The sequence below is a fragment of the Setaria italica genome, chromosome VII, assembly GCF_000263155.2.
Source record: "Setaria italica strain Yugu1 chromosome VII, Setaria_italica_v2.0, whole genome shotgun sequence".
NCBI lineage: Eukaryota > Viridiplantae > Streptophyta > Magnoliopsida > Poales > Poaceae > Setaria > Setaria italica.
This window is the reverse complement of record NC_028456.1, coordinates 28,972,426-28,996,400: the sequence shown is the minus strand read 5'-3', so window position 1 is coordinate 28,996,400 and position 23,975 is coordinate 28,972,426. Positions and strand designations below refer to the sequence as shown.

The 23,975-nt window shown below is 49.6% G+C and overlaps 3 protein-coding genes across 6 annotated transcripts; all 3 read left to right on the top strand.

The window, feature by feature from the left end:
* Positions 1-967: 967 nt before the first annotated feature.
* Positions 968-5,949, top strand: LOC101771561 (GPCR-type G protein COLD1). 3 transcript variants are annotated; one of them, XM_012847210.2, is made up of 13 exons: positions 968-1,437; positions 1,539-1,646; positions 1,802-1,922; positions 2,017-2,146; positions 2,437-2,515; positions 2,602-2,690; positions 3,185-3,277; positions 3,861-3,887; positions 3,986-4,072; positions 4,249-4,320; positions 4,452-4,582; positions 4,923-5,126; positions 5,646-5,949. In XM_012847210.2, the coding sequence occupies exons 1-12, from the start codon at positions 1,122-1,124 to the stop codon at positions 5,074-5,076; spliced, it is 1,407 nt and encodes a 468-aa protein (XP_012702664.1). In that variant the 5' UTR covers positions 968-1,121; the 3' UTR covers positions 5,077-5,126; positions 5,646-5,949. The 3 variants fall into 3 exon arrangements, with proteins under 3 accessions (XP_012702664.1, XP_012702663.1, XP_012702662.1); XM_012847209.2 differs by having other exon boundaries at positions 5,619-5,949; XM_012847208.2 differs by having other exon boundaries at positions 970-1,437; positions 5,202-5,931.
* A 6,729-nt stretch (positions 5,950-12,678) lies between these two features.
* On the top strand, positions 12,679-19,711 carry LOC101771163 (protein Brevis radix-like 2). Of its 2 annotated transcripts, XM_004976630.3 has the most exons (8): positions 12,679-12,909; positions 13,041-13,114; positions 13,325-13,496; positions 15,107-15,306; positions 17,866-18,293; positions 18,436-18,580; positions 18,667-19,151; positions 19,259-19,711. In XM_004976630.3, exons 4-8 carry the CDS (start codon positions 15,202-15,204, stop codon positions 19,335-19,337), a joined length of 1,242 nt encoding a protein of 413 aa, XP_004976687.1. In that variant the 5' UTR covers positions 12,679-12,909; positions 13,041-13,114; positions 13,325-13,496; positions 15,107-15,201; the 3' UTR covers positions 19,338-19,711. The 2 variants fall into 2 exon arrangements, with proteins under 2 accessions (XP_004976687.1, XP_022683875.1); XM_022828140.1 differs by lacking the exon at positions 13,325-13,496.
* Positions 19,712-20,462: 751 nt separating this feature from the next.
* On the top strand, positions 20,463-23,337 carry LOC101770779. The gene is made up of 5 exons (XM_004976629.4): positions 20,463-20,818; positions 21,344-21,474; positions 21,874-21,999; positions 22,196-22,323; positions 22,701-23,337. Exons 1-5 carry the CDS (start codon positions 20,587-20,589, stop codon positions 23,014-23,016), a joined length of 933 nt encoding a protein of 310 aa, XP_004976686.1. The 5' UTR covers positions 20,463-20,586; the 3' UTR covers positions 23,017-23,337.
* Positions 23,338-23,975: the final 638 nt, after the last annotated feature.

The following is a 23,975-nucleotide window of genomic DNA, read 5'->3' as shown; positions in this document are numbered from 1 at the left end:
GACGATGGCAAATCGGCAACGGCAGGTGGAGACCTGCCTGGTGCGATTCGCATCGCGCGCGTGTCCTATCGATAGGGTAGGGCGCCTTAACGCCTTTGTCCTTGGGGGAGTCGGGAGTGGATCACCTTGGACACGGACACGACACATGGTTTCGTGGGTACCTGGTGCCGACGCATGTGAGCGTTGGAGCGCGTTCTGGCGAGCCGGTGGTCGTCTCGCGTCTCCCGGCACGACCAACGGCGCCAAGGGCGGGGTCGCGTAGGGGCGGAGGCTAGTGCGGGCCTGCCGGGATCGGAGGAGGGCACGTCGATGACACTGGCTTGCCTAGTGTTGGACGGAGTTAGGTCGCCGGGGCTTTTTTTGGTTGGTGGTGACTAGAAAGCACGAACGGTCCCCCGGATTGATGGAGCGTGCGATCCATCCATCCAGATTGCTTCGAGCCGCTGCATTGTGTCGCGTGCGACGCTGCCCGGCGGCCGGACGCTGGGTAGGGTAGGCTGGATCTGGGTGGGAGGCCGGCGGGGCTGGAATGATGTGGTATCCGCCGTTGGCGACAAGGGAGAAAAGCCGCCTCGTTGCGTCTCGCGGCATGGAGCAGTGGTGGTCTCCGGTGTACGGACGGGGGTTGGTCCCGGCGGCGATGATTCATGCAAGTGTCGACGACAAGAAGTCCACGTGAAGATCAACGGGCCCGGACTCAACTTGGCCCAGTGACGACGACTCTCACTCAGACGACAACACGGCGGCATGGACCACAGCACCACAAGAGCCTGGTCCCATCTTGTTGGGTCGGTCCACCGAGTCCACTAAAACATAGATGGGCCTCCATTAGGCCCAGGTCCCATAAGAAAGGAACACGGGCACGCAAAAAGGCCTTGCAAAGTTGCAGTTACTTAACCGCTGTCCATTAGGCTTAAAATACAGCCCGGCCCACGAAGAGCGAGCGCAACACCGCGGCAGGGGTTCCCGGTGGGGGAGACGCCACCGGCAGAGTCTAGCCGACGCCTCCTTCCCATTCCAACGAGATCCGACTCCGACCGAAACCCCCCTCTCGCCGGCCACCGTCGCGGCAGCCGGCTCCGCTCCGGGAAGCCGCGGCGCGCGAGGAATAGCGAGGAGCGATGGGGTGGGGCACCGTGGTCTACGAGGGCGCGGTGGTGGGCTCGTCGCTGGTGGGGCTGGGCTGGGCGGGGCTGTGGTTCCTGAACCGGCGGCTGTACAAGGAGTACGAGGAGCGGCGGGTGCTGGTGCAGATCCTCTTCGGCCTCGTCTTCGCCTTCTCCTGCAACCTCTTCCAGCTCGTCCTCTTCGAGATCCTCCCCGTCCTCTCCAAGCACGCGCGCTTCCTCAACTGGCACCTCGACCTCTTCTGCCTCATCCTCCTCCTCGTCTTCGTCCTCCCCTACTACCACTGCTACCTGCTGCTCCGCAACTCAGGTTCCGGCCCTAAATCAATCTCCCATTGCCTCGATTGCTGTCTGCCTCTGTGCGGTGTGTGGCTGTCCTGATCGGCTGATCGGTTCGGTTGGTGGTTGCAGGGGTGAGAAGAGAGCGGGCGTGGCTTGTCGCGGCGCTCTTCCTACTGGTATTCCTCTACGGATTCTGGCGCATGGGGATTCACTTCCCCATGCCTTCACCTGAGAAAGGTCTGACGTTGCAAACCTACAATGTTATTATTGATAGTACTAATTCGTACAGCTGAGGATTTCTAGCTCTGACTCATTATATGCTAGCCAACTGTTTGTTGCTTAATTCGGACCTAGTTGTGTCATTGGGTTTGACTTCCTTGCTCATCTTGCAGGCTTTTTTACAATGCCACAGCTGGTCAGTAGGATTGGTGTTATAGGAGTGTCTGTCATGGCTGTTCTTTCTGGTTTTGGTGCCGTCAATCTGCCATACAGTTATCTGTCGCTGTTCATCAGGTTTGGAGCATATCTTTCATCAACATTATATTTTCACTTCTGATTAAAATCTTTGCGTTGTTATGCTGGTCATTTTAACAATCATGATTTGCAGGGAAATTGATGAAACAGACATCAAAACTTTGGAACGGCAGCTGATGCAATCCATCGAGTCATGTACTGCTAAGAAAAAGAAAATTATTTTGTCCCAAATGGAAATGGAGAGGATTCAAGGATCCGAGGAGGTACTTATTTCACTACTCACTGCCTTATGTTTCAGAGAAAAGAATCCAATCTTCACACTGGGTTAACATTGGAATATACTCTAGGTACAAAATGTTAGAAATTAAAAGATTTAACTACGTATTTTGTTATGTGATCATTTAGTGGCATCGAAGGAGCAAAAGTTCACTCTAACTAACACGCAATGGAAAAAGTCATAACAAACTTAGGGTTGCAACTTTCTAGTGGCATACTCTTTTATTGTTTGATGTATACATGTACAGCATGATTGAATACAGACATTTACATGCAGAAGCTAAAGGCCAGATCGTTTCTGAAGCGTATAGTGGGAACAGTTGTTCGATCTGTGCAGGAAGATCAAACTGAGCAGGGTATTTGTATCCTTGTTTCCTTCTTCTGTTTGCTTTATGTGTTTATTTGCTGGTGATAAGCATTAATTCCCAGATCAATCTTGTAGATATAAAGAACTTAGAAGCAGAAGTCCAGGCACTGGAAGAGCTTTCCAAACAGCTGTTTCTTGAGATATATGAACTCCGTCAAGCTAAGGTATTTTTTAGTGTGTCATGTACGATCGATGATAACATTTTCTACTAGTTATTGGGATACACGCAACTACTTTCTCAACCTTATGTTGTTTATCAGACAAATCATCTAGTAGCTGCAATTCTCATTTGATATTGGTATTGATGCTTTCATAAGTATTCGGTGATTAATAAGTGAGGTAGCTGTTACTACTCTATGCCGTAAAATCCCAGTAAAAAAAACATTCTAATACAACTTCACTGTCTCTTCGCATGTAGATGGGTTATTTTCTTGTTTTGTGTCCTATAAGCTTATAACATGACTGTTTTTACTCTTTTTCTTTTTGCCATGTCTCTTGACCTCTCGTAAGTGTTCAGGGAGAATAAGTTGCTAACATTGCAGTCCTTTGCATGTTGCATGTCATATGACAGTAGCGACTATTGGGCATGTTTTCTTGCAGCAGATCTTTCTTAGGCTAATTAATCTAAGTGTTTCTGTGGTCTACATTTGCTTTGCAGATAGCTGCTGCATATTCCCGAACATGGAGAGGGCATCTTCAGAATCTACTTGGATATGCTTTGTCAGTGTATTGTGTTTATAAGATGCTTAAGGTATTTCTGAAAATTGCAATATACATAATCTTGCATGTATTATTTTGATTGACACGTCATCAAATCATCGTCTTTCATGTACCACAAGTCCATGACAGTCATGAGAAAAAACCACCATTAGTACCGGTTTAATCATCGTCTTTCATGTACCATAAGTCCATGACAGTCATGAAAAAAACCACCATTAGTACCTGTTTAATCACTCCATTTTGGAACAGTTGTATCTAGCTCAACCATTTTGCTGCAAAGATTGTTTTATGGAACCTTGTTTTCAGTCTTAGGTTCGCTATTCTGTTTATAAGATGCTTAAGGTATTACTCTAAATTGCATTATACATAATCTTGCATGTATTATTTTGATTTACGCATCATCAAATCATCGTATTTCATGTATCTTAAGTCCATGACAGTCATGAAACAAACCACCATTATTACCTGTTTAATCACTCCATTTTGGAACAGCTGTATCTAGCTCAACCATTTTGCTGCAAAGATTATTTTATTTTATGGAACCTTGTTTTCAGTCTTATGTTCGCACATCGCACTTGTGAATTAACCTCAAGTGTATTACTTTTCTTTTGCAGTCCTTGCAGAGTGTAGTCTTTAAGGAGGTACGAACTTCATGGCGTTTGTGGATCTACATCCAAGTCCTTCTATTTTTCAATCCATGAACATTTTAATTATTTTACCTACATTTTATTTCTCGCAGTCAGGCTCTGTTGATCCTGTAACAATGACAATAACGATTTTCCTGAGGCATTTTGACATTGGCATTGATGTTGCACTTTTATCGCAGGTAAGTGTACTGAAGCTTAAATAATTGTAAAATGAATTTCGAACTGCCTGTATGCAGTATACTTTATATAGATAGAATATGAATGACTCGTTCTGTTCTTCTTATATGTAATATTGGATTGCCTTGTTTTTTCATCGAGTTTCTGACATTGTCCTGCTTCTGCCTTGTACTTGCAGTACATATCTTTGATGTTCATCGGAATGTTGGTTGTCATATCTGTTCGAGGTTTCTTGGCAAATGTTATGAAGGTGAGTATAATTTGTGCATGCTACTTCTGTTTTATGACTTTATGGTGCCATCCATTGATCTGGGGTCTTGATTTCTCTTGTATTTAGCATCTATTCTAAACTTGAGCTGTCGTGTCTCATTTTATGTGCAGTTCTTCTTTGCTGTCTCTAGGGTTGGGAGTGGCTCGACAACCAATGTTGTTCTTTTCCTATCAGAGATTATGGGCATGTACTTCATATCTTCCATTCTTCTTATAAGGAAAAGCCTGGCAAATGAATATAGGTATTCCATAACTGAACATGTTGCATTAATTTAGCTTGATTTTCATTTTATATTTGCAGTAATGATCCCTGACTACGTTTTTAAAATCCAGTACGATCAGGAAGTGATGTTTAAAATGTGATAGTTTATATGAAGATTTAAAGAACAGTAAATATGTCAATTTAACAATTGATGTCACAAATAAAGCGATTCTGGCTTTCTGGGCCCCTTAAGAATAACCTTGTTGAATGAAATGATGCTATGCTTCTTTTGATGTCTTTTATGTTTCATAGTTTGAAACTTTCAATCATGATCAAGTTCCATCAACATAATTTATGTCTGTTAATGCATTTGTGCTCAGGGTGATCATTACTGATGTTTTGGGTGGTGATATCCAATTTGACTTCTACCACCGCTGGTTTGATGCTATATTCGTGGCAAGTGCGTTCCTGTCCTTGCTTCTTATTTCAGCCCAATACACCACCAGGCAAACAGACAAGCATCCAATCGATTGATGCATCTGTCCCCCTTCTGTGCATAGTCTTTTAACCACTATTTATCCGAGGTATGTGGTTATCCCCTACACTGCACCAATTGACTGTTCTAGCTTCTGTTGATATTATCCTGCTTGTTTTGTCAGGTTGACCCATTTTTTGTACCACAGTTAGCAAAGGCACTGTTTCTCCCTAGACCTCCATACACAGTTACAGAACATAATACATCAGTTAATTGAATGGATCTCTTTATTTCATAATATGTTTCCCGGCAGCACGATTCATGGTAAACAGTTCCTCCGTATGGAAGTTTACTTTTCTGCCAATCCTGCACGTCTATAGCAATCATCCGAATCATCTGTGGTGATGCTGTAATGGGATCCGTTGTAATGTTGTCAGCACACGATAGTACACTTTTTTTTTTCCGAAGACAACTGAGGAATCCCATATTAGGAATGGAGTATGACTTTGTAAAATAGCTTGAGACTAGCGTGCTAGATTGTATGGGTTTGATGATTCTTTTGGCTGTTATATGTAACATTTGACACAACTTTGGTACGTAGATCTATTATTCAAGTGGTTTTCTTCAGGACGATGTCTCCAGCTGAATCCTTGTATGGTACTTGAAGTAATCTGTAAGAAAATCCATTGCACTGACGATGTCTTCTTCCGTGTCAATACCTCCTCTCCATAATCATACGTACACACAAAAATGCTACACAGAAGTCTTTTTTTTCTTCTATCTATTTGAATTCCTTATCATGTAATGGAAAAAAATATCCAAGTTTTGTATGCGGAGATAACCCATTATTCTTGTCCTTGATCTCTGTATGAGCCCCCATTTGTTTGTAATCTAAATATCTAATCATTTATCCAGTTCGCTGGAGAAACTTTTTTTCCGGATTTTTGTCTGTTTGACTGCTTCCCTCCACGTTTTGTTCAGTTTCCATGCAAGAAGTTGGTTGCTGTAAATACTGCAGTTTGTGCTTGATAGATAGTGGAACGATCTAGAGATGGTTCAGCAAGTTTTGGTTCGTACCCACCCAATGCCTGCATCTCCCACCTACAGGCTACAGGCAGGTACATGCCGATTTCAGCATCCATCGCTGAGCAAGAAATCTCTCAAAGAGTACATGTCCCAGACTCCCGGTTTCCCAGAGCCCTTGCCGGGCAGTGGAGACAATAGCACGGGATGACTTGACACTGGCGCACCATGACACCAGTAACACCAGTAGCATCACTGCACTACTTGTCCCCGTGCTATGCTGCTTGTGCCGCGCAAGTGCCGACCGATATGTGTCCAGTTTTGTGAATCTGCAATTCTGAAGAGACACGGCCAACGCCGCTGAGTGCCTGAGTGGCTATGGCAGACCTGCCACCACCTGACTACCTGAGCGCCATACACGTCTTCTCGATGAAAAAAAGAAGCTGCGTCGATCCACCGCGAGTGCACGGTCCAGTCGTCTTCATGCATGCACGCTCGCATTGACGGCCCCCGCTACTGATGCTCGCAGCGATACGACTGGGCCGGCGCTGCCCCCTTTTGAAGCACGCGCGTACGGGAGCTGAGGTACTTTTGTGGCAGGGGAAAGGGAAAGATGATCGAAGTGGTGTAGTTAAGCGACGCGAAAGCGAGCGACACGGGTGCGCGCAGCAGCGACTTTCGCTTCGCTCCCAGGGCCGTGCGTGTCGCCTGACACGGTCAATGCTGCATCGGCCATCATCAAGCCGTCAGCACTTCTCGCAGGGGGAAGTACCCCCTCAAAAATGGCGCGACCGATTTGACGCCCGTGCCAGTGGATCGCAGAGCAATCGGGCAAAGTCATTAAGAAAACACACAAAGGGAACAAGCACTCCAGCACATCAGGTGCCATGGTCCATGGCTGCTGCTGCCGGCTGTGGTGTTCATTAGCGAGGTCACTCTCGCCCAAAGGCTGCGAGCGCGATCTAAGGAGCACGGCCGGAGGGATTACAGCTGATCCTCCGGTGGTACGGCGTGGATCGACCTAGCGCGCGCGTCGTTTGGCCAAGACGCAAAGCCGGGCAGCCTCGCTCGCGTCGCGAGGGAAAAGGCGCGCGAACGAGACGCGCGTGCGCGCGGCCTGAGGCGACGTCGGTTTGATACGAGGTGCTAAACTCTAACAGTGTCACATCAAATGTTAGGATGCTAATTAGGAGGACTAAACATGAGCTAATTATAAAACTAATTGCAGAGCCTTATGCTAATTCGTGAGACGAATCTATTAAGCCTAATTAATCCATCATTAGTAAATGGTTATCTGTAGCACCACATTGTCAAATCATGGACTAATTGGGCTTAATAGATTCGTCTCGCGAATTATACTTCATCTGTGCAATTAGTTTTATAATTAGCTTATTTTTAGTACTCCTAATTAGCATCGAAACATCCGATATGATAGATGTTAAACTTTAATAGTGTGTTCCCAAATACCCCTTTAGACATGTGCATGCCTGTCTCGTGCTCAAATGCGTGTCATCACGGCACCTGGGGGACGCCGGGTGGGGCGCTCTGGACCGGCCGGACGACGGCACGAGTGGACTCCAATCAGTCACGCTCGTGGCAACAGTCAGTCCAGTCCCGCTGGGAACGCGCGCGCGCGCGCGCGGCCGCCGAGCGAGCCAACACGACTCGATTGAGCTGGACTGGACTCGAGTGGCCTTTTGCCAAAGGCTGCTCCCGGCAACGTGATCCACCACCATTCCATCCACCCGGCGGCAGCACCCACGCGCGGCGCGCGACCCATCCGGCCATCCCTCCAGGCTCCAGCCCAGCTCCAGCCCCCACCCACGCACACCGCTCGGGCTCGTCGCAACGTGCCGCCGCGCGGGGAGCTTTATCTCCCTCGCCTCGCTGCTCTCGCCACGCCTCCTTTCCGGGCAGCCACAAGGATCTCCGCCCGGCCTCGCGTCCCCTGCTTTCTGGTCACCGAGAAAAAACCTCGATTTGTCCGCTCCACCAACAACACGCGCCTCCACCGCGACGTCTAGTCGTTTTCGGCCCCGATCCGCTTCCCTTTGGCGCCGCATCGCCGAGCGCGAAAACAGAGAGAACAAACACGGCCAACCAGGGGCATGCATGGCATGACGCGTCGATGCACATCTACTTTCCAGCCTCCAATAGCGCGGTCCAGTACCCTACCGGCCTACCCCCATCCGGGCGCCGTCAGGAGGTACTACCAGAAACTCCGTCCCGATCGATCCGATCCGTGGCGACTGGCGAGGCGCTAGACGCCGGGTGGCTACAGCAGTTGGTAGTAGCGGAGAGGAGAGCAGGGAGCTAGATGCCCAGCGGCCGCTGGAGTCAAAGCTCGGCACAGGGGGCTACGAGGGTGCTAGGCTCCAGAAGCAGACCGAGCCAGGGTACGTAGCCCCGGCCTACGTACGACGCATCAAAAGTTGCGACCACGGCATGCACGCAGCGTGTCTCAGCTGGATCACTGGCCCTGGCCGCGCTTGCTTGCATCGCATTGCATCTCGCTGCATGCATGGTGCGCCTGCCCCCGCTCTGCCAGTCAGCCGCTCTCGGCCGTTGCCGCTTGCCGGCGCGGCTGGGCAGAAGGCCAAACTCGCTCTCGCGGTCTCGCCTGCGCTCTGCGCGCCTGCCCGCCCGGCACGATCCAAATCGCCGTGGAACCCGACGCGCGCGGCGAGGTCCATCCGTACCCGGCACTGACGCGCCTGATTTGCCAATTTGACCGCGCCCCGCGGCGCCGGGGCGCGCGCCGAGCCGGGTAGCCGTACGCGGTGTGCCCGCCCACGCCCGGCCACCCGTGTGCTGGGTGGGGGGCTCGCTCCTCGCTGCTTGTATTGGATTGGATGGCGACGGCATCAAAATGCGGGGCGGGCGAATGGCCGTGCTAGGCCCCCCCCCCCCCCCCACCCCCCCCCCCCCCCCCCAGCATGCGTCGGCCCCGTGGCAGGCCGGCCGGCCGCCTGTGCGAGGTGATCGATCTGCCGGCTCGGTCTCGGTGTCTCTGACTGGGGAATCTGCTTTCGCCTGCCTGCTCGCGAGTCGCGATGCTTGTCGGGATCACAAAACATTTCTGTTTGGGGTTGGGGAGTTGTGAACTCGGGATCGATCCTCCACCTGGGAAGAGTAGTATTTGTTTGTCTGTTCCTTTTCCTCTGAAAACTTACCATTTCGTGATTGCAGTGGCGCAGAGGTTATTAGAGGGGGAAATTAAACTCAGAAACTGATGATGATGCCGTGCGGTGATAATGCAATGCAACGCGAGCTGCTCCTTTTTGCCTTCTCAAGAAACTATCATTCAGTCACATTGCCACCTTTCATCTTTAGCTTTTGCTCTGTCGTCCCAACGTTGGCACACAAGTATATGCTTTACTTCATTCCCTCGACCTTTCTCCGGAAACCATGCACGCCACCAAGACTAGACCACCACGGCCCAAATATTCACCGTGGCCTTTTCGAACGCTGAGCTCTCTCTGCTGACTGGACGAAAGCAGAAAGCGATGTGGAAATACTATTTCTGGACTATTTTTTATGGTTTTTCGTTCCTTTTTGTCTTGGGTCGTTGGTCACGGTCAAGCAGTATCTGGAGTTCTGGACGAAGCGCCGTCCAGCCTGCTCGGTCCCTGTAGGGGCATTACACGTTTGCAGCGGCGGCCTGCGACGCCGTACAGGAAAGAAGGGTCCCAAATATTGTCTATTTGTCTTGTGATCGAGCACATGACATGAGCATGCAGCCGGGACGACAAGTTCACTTAAAAAATGTTGGAGCCAATGGCGCACGAGAGTACATGCGTCGTAGGCTCGTGCATTTAAGTGGGAATCTAACTGATCAGATCAGATGTGTGCGACGGCTCGTCGAACTCGAACGGATTAGACTAGTAGCCTTTCCTCAGCGCTGCTTCGGTAATCAGTAGGGATCAGTGCTGCCAATGTACTTACTACATAAAAAATGCTTCTTTTTACAGGAGCAGTGGCGCTTGCTAATCGTATCCATTTTAGCAATGGGGAAAAAAACACTTAACAAAGTCGAATGTTTCGTTCGTTCATGGAAGCAAAAATTAATGACGAGCTGCATCTTTTCTGAAGTAAACGAGCTGCATTTTGCAATGCCAAGAAAAAAACGGTCACTCCATTGCAGACGGCAACAACGAGATTTCCCGAACTGTCCAGTTCGTAAATCGTATGTTCATGCCCGCATGCACGTAGCGCCTCGGACGACCAGCATTCCGCTCGCCGTCACGGAAGCCCGTTGACGTGGAGACGAGTACGACGGCCTATCCCCCTCCTCACCGTCAGGTCACAGAAGCCAGGCAGGATGATGCCACGGCCACGGGCGCATGCTCTCCTACGCTCCGCCATCGCTACGGCCGGGGCCCACGGCGTAACGTTACAACTCTATCATAGGCTCAGGTGAGGTGGGGACAGCCCAGCCCACACGGCTGCCACCCCCACACCGAATCCTTCTTCGGTGGGTCCGGGCTCAGGTGAAGCCGTCAAGACGTGAACTCGCCACACGCCCCAGATCGAACGGCGGCGATCTCAATGGACCCACAGTTCTTCGTGCCCACACATATGGTCTGCGGCTTTTGCACTGGCAATGACCGTACGGGGAGCGAACGATCCGACGGCTGAGGTCCACTCCGCTGCCCTGTCCCTCTCTCCTCCCGTTCAAGAGTTCTAGAAGTCAAAGTGCTAAATGAGTGGGTTAAATCGTGTATTGAACAGTTTGTAAGAAGAATACTTGCAACAAAACGAAAGGGAACGTGTGTCCCCGACAGAAGTGCGGTTGGAGCGTACGACCACGAGGCGTAAAAGCATTGAGTGTATTTGGATGCAAATGCAAGTGCCAAACCTTCAGCTGTATTTTGTTGGAACACGAATTGTAAGGTGACAAATTTAGTTGCCATTGTTGGACTGCTTTTGTTTACTAACACAGCAGATAGGGTTAATGATGTGTTCTTCAATGTCTACTTCCCCTCCCATCTAGTAAAAAGCATGCCAGGTGAGTCACACCTCCAAAACAAACAAAAGGGTCTCCAACACACGCTACTACGTGGCAATCCATATCTATTACTCCTCTAACAGATTCTTTGTAATGTTTGTTTCAATGAATATTGAGTAGTGGTACTCAGCAATACATGACGCGTTAGTATGTCCATGGATGCATAACAAACATTTTGGATGCAAGTTCTTGCTTTTCAAAATATTCATTGCTATATAATTTTTTATGATGACAACATGGCTGTAACGAGTCGAGGTCAGATTTTATTACTACAGTAACAAATAGATGAAGAAATGGTTGTATATTTTGGTCACTTGTAAAGTACACCTTCGCAAACACACTTCGATTTAGAAACATATAATTTGATTCTCTTCTATCTAAGAAAATCCACATATATTCTATTTTTGGAAGGGGGTGGAAGCCTTATGTGATACTACCAGGGTTGTAGGAATGCTTAAAAATCCAGTTTTACAAACCCGTCCATGAAAATCGAGCAAGTTATTTTCAAAGGTATAAGGCAACAAAGGTTATCTCCTTTAAATCCATTACATTGCCTACCCGGCGAAATGCCAAGGAATGACGAAACAAGTTTCAACGTAGCATGACCTAGCCTACCTAGTGACTCCAAGTATTCAATATAGCCGAAGACATGAAACCTTGAAAAAATATTGGTTGTCCACCACTCAAGTCGTGGTGAGTAATCCATCACCTCAAATGAGCTCAAGAATATGGAGTTCTTAATTTTTCTCATCCCATTGTTTTAGTTTTATTGGTCTATGCCTTCGTATGGAGTTGCGATATTATTTTACCATCCAAGGGATAGATACAATAGGGTTGAATTAGATTTAACACCCCGATTAAAAGTTTTTTAATTCTGCCAGTGACTCACTGGCACTATCATTTCATTGTCGTCTAGTAAGGATTCTTTCCAGCCTTGTGGGTCCAATTTTATAGGATTGCGACAAAGACGTTGAAGAAGATTAAGCACGACAATTGAGCTAGAATACAACTTTGATGAACTATGTCGACACATAGGTGGCCTGCGCCCCAAAGAGCTTTCTGTGGCATAGTGATGGATCCGACAACTTGGTGTTTGCTAAGCATATGGCAAACATGCTATGTTGGCAAAATGAAGTGATTGGCTAACACAATAAGCCAATGTCGCGCTAACGATAAATATTCTATATTGTAGTCAACACGGAATGGTGGTGTAACCAGATGATCCAATGCAACGCTTATGATAAAAAATTATATATGTGCGTTCAAGGTGAGCGATTGCCTAGCACAGTGTGGCATTGGCTAAGCTTGGTAACTGCCGATGTTTGACGCCACACTAATACGTAGGCCATAGCATTGGTGAAGTTTAGTAACGTTTGTTGTTGGTGCCACGCTGATACATATACTTGGGTATTGGCTAAGCTCGGTAACAGTGTCAATTTTTGATAATTCAAAATTATTTGTGTGGTATGAAAAAAAACCGAGTCTTGTATTGCTCAGCTAGACTGAGAGGCTGCAGGCAACAGGCAACAGTCTTTTTATCTCGAGGTAATATAGTCTAGCAGTAGCAGCCATTCAACATTCATAAGGACTAACTAGCACGAGAACAGGCTGCAAAAACCAAACCAAACAAACCGACTGACTGGCTGCAATCCGGCTGCCAGCGTCACAGCCTCGACGCACGCAAGGGAGAGGACGCAGCTTAAAAGGGAGGCTGCAGCTGCAGCGCAGCCGAGCGCACGAGGCCGCCATTCGCCCATTCCCTCCCTCCTCTCGCTCCACCGCGCCCGTGCCGCTTCTCTCCCTTCTCGCCGTGGAGATCCCATCCGACGGGAACGACGTGGATTCCTTCCTTCTTCCGCTGGTAAGTCGTCGTGTCGTTCCAGCTTTGCTTGCTTGGATGGATTCACCCATGACCTCTTGGGTCTAACTTGCAAGTGTGGCTTTTGTTCTGAACCAAATCCAAATCTTTCCCTTTCATCCTCTCCGTTTCAGCTCCATGGCTTGACTTTGGTCGTCGTCGCTGTTGTTCTTGGGCGCTCAAGATCGACACACAACTGGACACCATAGTAAGTCGTCCCACGCCATTTCTTTTTCTCTCTCTCTATCTCTTTCTGTTGTTTTCTCTCCTTTTTTTTTTGCTGTTTTCTTGGCTGCATGCTTTGGTTACAAGTTGAAGCCCACTCTACCCCCAGTTCAGGGTTGAGCCGGGGAAGCCGGGCATTTCGTGATTCTCTCTGGTTGGGTAATGGGTGGTGATACCTCCGATAATTTTTTAGATCGTTTTGGCCGATCGCGTTCGAGGAGGAAGACGCGGCCGGCAAACCGCTGGTGGTGCGGCGCGGCGCGGCGCGGGTGTGGCCGCCGCACACTGTTTGCACGGCGGGTAACTTCGCGGACGCTGCCGCCGCGGACACTCCCTAGCCTGTGGCTGTCAGTTACTACCTGGCTGTAAGTATCTCGCCGTCGCCGGCCGCGGAGTATGCTATAACTCCATCAATGCATATCCCTCTCCCTCTCCCCTCTCGTATTCAATTGTCACCTGGCCAAAGGACCCACATTCATTTCGTGGGTTTAAGGTTGGTTGGCATTGCAGGCAGAAGCCGGATACATCGATCGATCGATCGGGCAGATCCATACAACATACTGCATCAGTAGGCTTGCACTAGTATAGTAGTATATCTGCATGTTCCTTTTTTCTTTGAGAAAAAAGTAGTATATCCGCATGCATGTTTTAAGGTTCAACGGACTGAAAAACGTTTCAAAATTCAAGTTTTTTTTTTCTAAAAAGGAGGGGAAGTCCTAAAACCGCTGGTAGTAGATCTTAGCCAGGTCCCACCCTGCAGCCAGTCGACGATCCTCGCTCACTGGCCGGTAGGGCGCTTTAACGGGGCCCGGGCCGGGCCGGCTGGCCGGCGACTGGGAACGGAGGAGATCAATAAAGTCCAGGCAATACGTTGATCTCGGGGACGAGCGCGGGACCCAGCACCATAGACTGCGACTGAGACTGTCGACGCCACCTCGTGCGGCGAGCGCCTTGCTGCTGCTGTTGGTGTCGCTTGGAGTCTTCCCCATACCCGCCTGTCCAGCGTGGTGCTTGCCTGGCCCTTGAACTCTTGGGGCACCCCGCGCCCGCGTACAGGCAGGCAAGGCAAGGCCGCTAGATTACACGCGGGCATAAACAAAACATCAGAAGCTTCGCTGCCCGGCATCCACGCTGTGGAGTATTTAACCTGCCGCTGTTGTGCATCGTATACATGCAGGCGTGCATGCAGCCTCGCGGATGAGAAGCTACAGAAACAGTTGTTGCATCTGCCCATGGCCTGCATCGCATAGTGCCTCTACTGTTTCGGAACAGCGTGTGTGTAGGCTGATGATACACTGCCATCGGCATGGGTTGCTTGCTCGCTTCGCTTTCATTTGTTTATGCCCCTCGCGGTCGGTCGATATCTGATTCTGATCTGATCTGCCCCCGTTTAGCGCCGGCGGAACTGCATGCAAGCTCTGGTCCGGTCCCTAGCGCGGCCTAGCTCGCATCTGCACAGTTGGGGTTGCCTCCTGGACGGGACAAGGCTGATGCCTTTGCCGGTGCGTGACACACAGAGGCCTTGTCCACGCACAGGTGCGTGCAGTACTGCTCTCGGCTCGGCTTGAGGTCACCGTGCGTGGTCATCACTGGCCGGTGCTGTGTTAGCCTGTTACACTGTTGTGCTACTCAGTATAGTGATACAGTGATAGTGCGCAGTCACAGTACTTGTCGTTGTACTTCTACCTATGTGCAATGATCGATGCAAGCAGGGCAAGTTTGAATAGTAGTGTTGTGTTGCTAGACACACTGACATACAAATGGCCTGCATGCAGGTCCTGCGTGCTGCATTAGTTCACAGTATCATTCAGTATCTCTAGGACGCGCTAGTTTTTGTCTTGGTTCGAGTTTGACCATGGATCCATCAATTGCATGCATGCGTTCACCGTGAAGATTACGCGGACGCGTCTCTACAATTCCACTTCTACTGGCTGCATGGGCTATCTTCAGTTACTCCTCCTTTTGCTGTTTGCAGGCTGCAGCGCGATCGATCTACGGCCAGGAAACACTACTGAGAGAGAGAGAGAGAGAGAGAGAGAGCAGCGTGACTAGCAGTAGCGGAAACTGAAGATGCTGGCATGCATCGCGTGCTCCTCCAAGGGAGGCGGGGAGGACGGCTCCCGTGCCGCTGCCACGCCTAACGGCAAAGATGCCGTCAAGTCTCTCACCTCACAGGTACCCATCCCTCTATCTATCAATCTCTTCTCTACTAGCTATGGTACATGGTTTTTTTTTTATCTCAGCTATAGTACATGTTGCTGCTACCATACGTACGTGTAGCACAATACTGTTTTGAAACGCCTGCTGCTATCACGCTCTGTCACGAGCTATGCACACCGTGGCCTGCTGCGCACTGTGCTAACCTGCGGCTAGCTAGGAATTTGCCCAAGCAAGCAGAAGCAGGTCAGGGCAGGCCACGGGACGCCGTGCGGCCGGCGCCGGGCCGTGTCGCGACCGAATTGAATTCCACCTAGTCCAACTCTGCAGGGGAAGGCGCCGATACATCCAAAAGGGCGGGTGGTTGATGAGGGCGCATGAGACGACAAGGGACGCCATCGCGACGACGACTCCCTGGCTGTCTTCTCTGCACGCATCCTAACTTGGCGCTAGCGTTCAGTGCCGAGTCGTAGGAGTAGTTCCGCCGCCCCACGCAGCCGCCATCAATTGAACGCCTACACGTCACCCTCAACCGTTCCGTTCCGGTCACGCGCCCAGCTACCTCGCCGTCGTCGTCTTCGAAGGTCCTCGATCCCACATGCATCGTCATTGTCCATGTCCCAGCAGTAGGCTGCAGCTGAGCCACGAGCTCCTGTGTCACGGCGCCAGCCTCTAGCTATCCACCTTTGTACGTACGTGTCACAGTACACTCGAAGCCAGATCGATGAGCTCTGAGTCTGACGGCATGCATGCCGCTGCCTGGACAGGGAGACCCCTGTGTTTGAACAGAGCAGCTGTTCTGTCAAGCTTTATTTGCTGCAGCGATATGACTGTTGCTAAACCATGCACGCCCAAAAGCGCAGCGCGAGATGAGGGTGACAGCGATCAATCCATCCCTATCCCTTTAACGCGGCCTAAGCAGGACGTGCTCACGGCGTCCCTCGCCTGCCTGCCTGCATGCCTGCCTCATCGGCAACCCAAGATAAAGCCGGTCACCGTCCCCTTGGCGCCTTTGCAGCTTGGTGCCAGCAGCCTTTGCCTACGCCGGATTTGAGTTCGCTCCCAAACATTCCCCTACGCTTTATTCACTAGCCAGTCCCGCGCCACCGGCGGCGATCGCTGGTCGCCGCGACCACTCATTCATTCCCTTTGCCCGAAAGGAAAAGGCCAGGGCCCAGGGCTATGCTGCGGGCCTGCCGCCACTGTGACGGCGCGCGCTGTGTGCGCCCCGCCCTGGAACTGGGGATCACGCCACGGCTGCCGTTTTCCCTCGTGGAAAGCCATGCCGCGGCCGTGTTCTTTTGTGTTTTCCTGTATCTGCTGCAACTTCAACGTAACCTGGGACTGGTGGGATTTGCTTTCGCTCTCGGCATTCGCTCGCCATCGAATAAAGCCCGGCGCCGCGTGGTCCTCGGCCTGCTGGCTACGCGACCCACCCCAGCCAGGGCCCGGCCGCCTGGGCCTCCCCCTGCCGGCCGGCCGGCCGCGCAGCCCGGGCCACGCAGACACGCAGCGCTGATCATGCCGCGCCGTGCCGCGGCGACCCAAGGCCGAGAAGGCATCTGTGATCTGCCGCTGTCTTTCCGGAGGCGCACGCAACGCACAACACACATGCACGCGTTGCACAACTGCAGCGGCTCAGCACGCAGGAGGGGGGGCCATGGCCCATGGCCATTTGCTGCTGCGTGGCTGCCATTATGAGACGCGCCTTTGAGGCCGCAATCCTTGCATGCATGAGACTGTGGCACGGCATGGTTCCTTGTTGCAGACAAAAGGGTAAAGATTTGCTTGCTACCGTCCTGTGTGTCCCTAAGCTAGAGTGGTCCTCTGTCCCATTGGAATGCAGACTTGCAGTTCTATCTCTAATTCTCTATCTGTAGCCGTGTTCGGCCTAATCAGCGTGTACTGGTAGCTGCTTCGATTTAAGCGTGTGCGTTACGGGTATGCTTTGTTGAGTGCTCCATCATTAGCTAGGCGATAGCCATGTTACGAAGATATTAGTCAACAAGCATCCTTCTTGGTCATGTGCAAACCTCAAAAGCCGTACATACGTACGTACCTACCTACATACTCATGCAAGATTCGTTCAGTAGTAGGAGAACATTCCTTTTTAGGCTATGTTCTTAGCAATTCTACGTGTACTTAGGTCGATTAAGTTTGTTCTAAGTCAATCTTTTTTAATTTTGACTAAATTTGTAAAATTTCATCTACAGTATCAAATAAATTAAATACACTGTCATGACATATTTTATCTTAAATTCAATGAGAATAATTTGATGCGTTGTAGATGTTGCATTGATGTTTTTTTTTTCTATATACAGTTTGGTTAAAGTTAGAAGAAAGTTTGATTCAGAAAAAAAACTAAGACGATTTACATTTCAGAACTGGGTATATGTTTTTCACATATGTATACAGTGTACACTATACTTTGATACTTGATAGCTACTTATATGCTAGTTCGAGTCAGTGCTTACGTGAGTTACACTTATTCGCTGCTCTGACCCATGATATGGCTCTGTGAGACTCTGAGTGAGTGGTGGCTAACTCGGCTCGCACGATGCAATGTGCTGTCTTCAGCTCAAGGACATGGTGCTCCTCAAGTTCACCGGCTCCAGCAAGCATCATCACTACAAGGGGGCGGGCAGGACCCCGTCGTCGTTCAGGAGCGGTGGGGGTAGCTACCGCCGCCCCTACCCCGGCTTCATCGACGACACCAGCTTCACGCCGGCGGCGAGCAAGGTTCCCGGCGAGGACTATTACCCCAGGACCGGATTGGCAGCGGCAGGCGGCAAGGATACGTTGGACGTGACCAAGAGGCAAGTAGGCAAGAGCCCCGGCGGTAGCGGCTGGATCCCGAGCGCAGAGGGTGAGGCGGCCGCCGACGTCGCTGTGGAGGAGGCTGATGATGTGCCCAGGGAGTGGACGGCGCAGGTGGAGCCCGGCGTCCAGATCACCTTCGGCAGCATCCCCGGCGGCGGCAACGATCTCAAACGTATCCGCTTCAGGTGCTGTCGCTATAATTCTCATCACTGTTTAATTTCCTTGTTCGGCTTGCTGTGTGACCGGCATCAGGTGATCATTGATTCTTGCGACTAACTCGTAAGTGTCCTTGTTGCCGCGCCCTTTTGTGCCTGCGTGCGTGCGTAGCCGGGAGATGTTCAACAAGTGGGAGGCGCAGCGGTGGTGGGGCGAGAACTACGACCGCATCGTGGAGCTCTACAACGTGCTGACGTTCAGCGGCCGGCAGCAGGGGTGCTCCACCCCGATGTCCTCCGTCGACGACTCCGTGCTGGTCGGTACACGCGCGCATCCTTCGTTCACTTGAATTGATCATCGCAGCGCCATGTCAACGTGAAAAGTTGTTGCCGATGCACGCAGAGAGAGTCGTCCTACTCCCATGGCGGCTCGACGAGCAGGGGCAGCCCGATCACAACGGCGCTGCCTCCTCCACCTCCTCCTGCTCCGGCGGCGGCGAGCAAAGAGCCGATCGCCCGGAGCGCGTCGTGCAAGGGAACGCCGGGGTCCACGCCTGCGGCGCCGTACGCGGCCGCGCCGTCCACCAGGGCGGCGTACTACCCGTCCGCGGCCGTGCCCGACCCGTCGGACCACGTCTGGGCGCACCACTTCAACATGCTCAACTCCGCGGCGGCGGCTGCCGGCACGTCGGCGATGGGCGGCGGGGCGGCCTCGTTCTACGACCCGTCGCGCGCCACCACCTCGTCCCGGGACGAGGCCTCCGTGTCGCTCAGCAACGTGAGCGACCTGGAAGCGATGGAGTGGATCGAGGAGATCGAGCCGGGCGTGTGCCTCACCATCCGCGAGCTCGGCGACGGCTCCCGCGAGCTCCGCCGCATCCGTTTCAGGTATGCCACTGATCAGTAATCATGGACGACTTGCGAAAATCATCATGGATTCGATCCTTCTTGATCGCACACCTCATGCATGTTTTCCGTTTGGTGTCGCATTGCAGCCGGGAGAGGTTCGGCGAGGAGAGGGCCAAGGTGTGGTGGGAGCAGAACAAACAGAGGATACAAGCGGAGTTTCTGTAGCGAGAGACGACAGAGAAATCAATGCAAAATTGCAGGCTCTGATGGGATAATCAAACGTGTTGGGGGGATATTAGATATTAGGGAGATAATACCGCTATACGTGGCGAAAAGAGTGTGAAGGGTGAAAGAAACAGGTGATGCTACTTGGCTTTGGCTAAGCGTGTACATGGAGCTTCGTTGGTTCAACTTGGGTATCTAGGTGGATACGTGCTTACTCTCTCATTCAGTTACCTTGTTATGCAGATTTTGGTTCCTTCCGTCGGTTAAATTGGTTTAAACTTTGTCCATTTTCTTGCTTGGGTTTATGTAAGTAGTCCTCATTTTGTTGTGGGTGAAAATATATGATGGCAGATGGTGGTGGGGTTTCTGAGTAATGCAGGAATGTAGATGTTCATGTTCTCTAAACTCTAGAGCACGGTTAGGATTCAATAAGATGAATGAAGTACCGATTTGAAGGGAAATTGGGATAAGGATGTACAGAGGCAACGACTGACTCGTGAAGTCGTGATATTGGCAGTTCAAGGCTTCAAGCCAATCCGGTTGACAGTCCTCACGGCAACTTGAACAAACTTGGACTCATTAGAACAAAAGTGGGAGATGTCACATTGTCCTGATTGATTTGAAGTCAGCATGTTTTTTTTTGCTTCGAGCCAATCCTCTGTAAGGAACGGAGTGGATCTAGAGGGGGAGGAGGAGGGTCACATAGGAGGGAGAGAACTTGGGCTAGGGTTGGAAGGGGAAAGGAAGTGAGGAGAAAGAAAAGGAGTGCCGACGCGGTATGTATAAGATCGAGTCACACCAAAGCATGTGACGCGACTCAGCATCGCAACGTTAGCGTTCAGGTCGTCCTCCCCACGCGCGCTGTGCCGGTGTGGAGGGCCGGTCGCATCATATGCTTTGGCGCGACCGCCATATTAATCACGTCGCGGCTTTTGATGCGAACAGAAGGGCTACTTCTTGTAAATATTAGTTGGTATATTTTTTTAATTTTAGATTAAGAAGGGTTAGAATAAAAAATTTCAAAGATTAAAGGAGAAATGTCCGTCCAGCGGGACATACGCTATGTGGGCATGCTAGCCCATTCCACCTACGGCCCAAAATACTCTTGCAAGTCGCAGCCACCAAAGCCCAAGTAAACCACAGGTCCACAGTGGCTGTCCTCTCTACCAACCGTCCCCTCCCCACAACCTCCCCCATCGCCGGCGTCCGGCGATCGCCGGCATCCGAGGATGGATCATCCGTCCACGTGATGGATCCGCCAGCACCCTCGCCGCGGCCCCCTGTGGTCGAGGGGGCACAACCAGAGGAGCGGAGCCAGCGGCGACCTAGGTCTGCTCTCCGTGGCGCCCTCGGGGTGGCCTTCCCCATCGCGGCCTCGTTCCTCTTCTCCTTCCTCGTCGGGCTCGCTGGGCTCGCGCTTGGTGGCCTCTCATCCACTGCATCCGTCTCCATGCCCTCCACCTGCCGCATCCTCTCCACTGGTGAGTCGCTACTCCATTCCCGATTTATTTCATCGATTGATGGTCAGATGTTTTGCTTTTTTGTGAGAATTTCTAGGATTTCTCTCTTTTTCTAGAGTGTCCACCTAGGAATCCTAGGTGGCTTCACCTGGAGGCTTCAAAAGGAGCCTCCAATTAGTAATAGTAAGATAGCTGCAGCTTTTAGTGATTTGTTAAGGTTGGTGAAATTAATACCACAGATTAGCTGCTCTGGTGATAAGCTCCAAGATCTAACTGCAAGTTCAAGCCTAGTCTATTTGTGATGTACATAATGTTTTATCATTCGTCTGATTTCACACAGTTCAGATGGTGTGAACTTGCTATGTTAGCTTGTGAATTGTGATGCACGACTAGTATCCTTCTATTAAATTTTGATAAATTTCATTGTACCACATCTAGTATGCTTATAATGTGCTTGCTTAGCCTTTCAATTGTTTAGATTAAATTTTTACTCTTGATATATATCTACTATTTGTGCTTGATGTGTTTGCTGGTACTACATTGTAGGCGTTGACATCAGGTCATCAAAAGTTTGTGAGCTTGGATTATTGAACTATAGAGCTAAGCATGTCTTTTACCCATCGAGTAAGAGAAGATTCCGCTGCCATGATGACTACTACTGGGCTTCAGTTTTCCAGGTGAGAATTTGTGCTATAATGTACTTCCATGGACTATGTTGCATCTCCAGTCAACCTTCTAAAAATGCCAAAGCTGTGATTGGCTAAATTTTACACGTTGAGTCTAATGTTAACTGGGTATAGTTAAGACCATTACCGCACTCAGTTCCTCTAGATTTAGCCTGTACAGTACTCTATTTTGTTAACTAGGTTTATATGTTATGCATACTTTCTAATTTGCTTAAAAAGCTTGAAAATACGCAGAAAAAGGCAAAATTTCTTTACATGTTGACATGTTATGCACCAATTTTCAGTTTTGCATAGCCTGTTTCATGTTTTATCATGGTTTTAATATTCATGAAGGCTTGTGGAATGTGTTTAGTTGACCTGTTTTCATTTGTGTTGTGGATTGGATTGTAGGTTGAATACACAGAATATTTTTCTGGCCAACTATCTTATGCTGTGGCAGAGACCCCGAAGGAGGCTCTTCCTCATAATTGTCGACCTGATTTTGGTGCTGCATGGTCGACAACATCAAAGTTCAAGGTATTTTACTATGAGTTATCTAGTTCCTTGTAACATGTAGTATCTACTTCCTATGTCCTAAAACATCATAAGTTCTTTAATGATTTCTCCTGTTTTTATGCGAATCTTCAATTATTCTGCCACCTTTTGCTTGTATCATGTTCAGCTGTCAACTGTCATTTCCTCAGTGTTGCTTCTTGACCTCCTTCATTTGTAGGTCAATGAATCGTACAGCTGCAGATATACACTAGGTAGTAACAAGGCTGATATTCACTCGGACAAGCTATTCAATTGTTCTGCTGAGGAACCTTCAACAAGGGAGATTCTCAAAAGGATACTTACACTGTGAGTATTATGCTCTCCGAAAATCTTGCTTGTCAGCTACTTGGCACTGCAACATATGACAATATTGAGCTAATCTAAATACCACCCAATGAAACTTAGATAGCTAGAATCGTGTAATCTGTTGCTAGATTATTGCGCGGATTTCTTCCTGGTTCTTTTCTAATTTGTTACTTGATGAGATAGACAAAGTCAGTTATGTCCGTACTGCACTTTCAATATATTTTAAATGATACTAGCAACTTATTTATGTTCTTTCTAGACCTACACTAATTACTTTCACATATGTATTATTACAAAATGGTTACTTGTTCTCATTTAGATGGATACTGCATTTGTTTTCCATTTCCTTTTGCTGACTTTCCATAACAATATTACAGGTTTTCAAAGTCATACACGTCAGAAGATTTCAGTTCAGAACGAATGCTTGGATATGTAGCAGCAGGTGTTGTGCTTGGCATGTTGAGTTCGATGATCATTACCGTCTTATTTAGAGGCTTCTTTGGATTATTGCTTGCTGCCGTCAGGTGGGCCGTGAGGAAGCATAGCATCAGGGTATTTGCTAGCCGGCTGAAGCGTGCCTGCCTTCTTGTCGCATATGTATCTGCTGTTGGTTGGATTACCTTGCAGTATAGCAAATTTATTGGATTGAAAGAACTGTTGTCGGATTCTGAACTCATGGAGAGGTTCTTCTGAACTGTAGATGTATGCCCTTGTATATTGTACTTGTAATACCACTCGGTTCTCAAGGAAGAGGTCTTTTCGGTTGACCTTGAACCAATCCTCTGTTGTAGTGCTGTGCTAGGATGTGCATGCCAGGAACGCTGCTGCTATGTCGCAGACACGTCTTGCGTGCCACAGTTTATCAAGGATAGCTAGCTAAAGTCACGGATGATGCATCTTTTTCCGTTGGAGAATGGAAAGAATTGTATGCTGCAAACTGCTGGGAATGATTCCACTTGAATACTTGATTACCAATTCTGAATAGACTTTGCTCGACCTTTTGGCCTTTTCTGATTTGGCCGGCGTTCCTAATGTTCTGATATGGAGTTGCTCTGTTGGAATGTTCGAGGACTTAACCAACAGGCTCAGGTCATTGCAAATACTTTCTGTCACATAGCGTGTTTACAAGAAACAAAGCTACGTGAAGTTAGCTCCCACTGCGCATCATATCTGGGCGGCCACAGAATGGCTGGATACACTTACAAGCCGGCCACATGGGTACTTGGCAATAGAGGAGGCCTACTGCTCCTCTGGAACGACAACTATGTAGAAGTTTCAGAAGTAACGATTGGGAAATTTCACCTCTCTGCGACGATAACACTTCATGAATGTGGCACTTCCTTCCGCCTTTCCAATGTCTACGGCCCATCGAGATACAACCGCAAAATCGCGTTCCTATAAGAGATGAGATCCATAACTCCAACAAGGGGAACAAAATGGTTGATTTTAGGAGATTTCAACCTAATCTACAAGGCCACAGACAAGAACAATTCCAACCTTAACCGGCAACTGATGGCGCAATTCCGTGAAGCGCTGAGTGACTGCGAACTACAAGAGATACATTTGCAGAATAGAAAGTTCACCTGGAGCAACGAGCAACAAAATCCAACTCTTGTTAAATTAGACCGCCTCTTCGGTAACGCGGAATGGGA

Excerpts from the sequence above, each read along its gene's own strand:
- LOC101771561 (XM_012847210.2), top strand. The coding sequence starts at position 1,122 with ATGGGGTGGGGCACCGTGGTCTACGAGGGCGCGGTGGTGGGCTCGTCG. Across the intron at positions 2,516-2,601 it reads GGAAGATCAAACTGAGCAGG|ATATAAAGAACTTAGAAGCA; the intron begins GTATTTGTATCC and ends TCAATCTTGTAG. Across the intron at positions 4,583-4,922 it reads AGCCTGGCAAATGAATATAG|GGTGATCATTACTGATGTTT; the intron begins GTATTCCATAAC and ends ATTTGTGCTCAG.
- LOC101771163 (XM_022828140.1), top strand. The coding sequence starts at position 15,202 with ATGCTGGCATGCATCGCGTGCTCCTCCAAGGGAGGCGGGGAGGACGGC. Across the intron at positions 15,307-17,865 it reads TCAAGTCTCTCACCTCACAG|CTCAAGGACATGGTGCTCCT; the intron begins GTACCCATCCCT and ends TGCTGTCTTCAG. Across the intron at positions 18,294-18,435 it reads CTCAAACGTATCCGCTTCAG|CCGGGAGATGTTCAACAAGT; the intron begins GTGCTGTCGCTA and ends GTGCGTGCGTAG.
- LOC101770779 (XM_004976629.4), top strand. The coding sequence starts at position 20,587 with ATGGATCCGCCAGCACCCTCGCCGCGGCCCCCTGTGGTCGAGGGGGCA. Across the intron at positions 20,819-21,343 it reads CTGCCGCATCCTCTCCACTG|GCGTTGACATCAGGTCATCA; the intron begins GTGAGTCGCTAC and ends ACTACATTGTAG. Across the intron at positions 21,475-21,873 it reads ACTGGGCTTCAGTTTTCCAG|GTTGAATACACAGAATATTT; the intron begins GTGAGAATTTGT and ends ATTGGATTGTAG.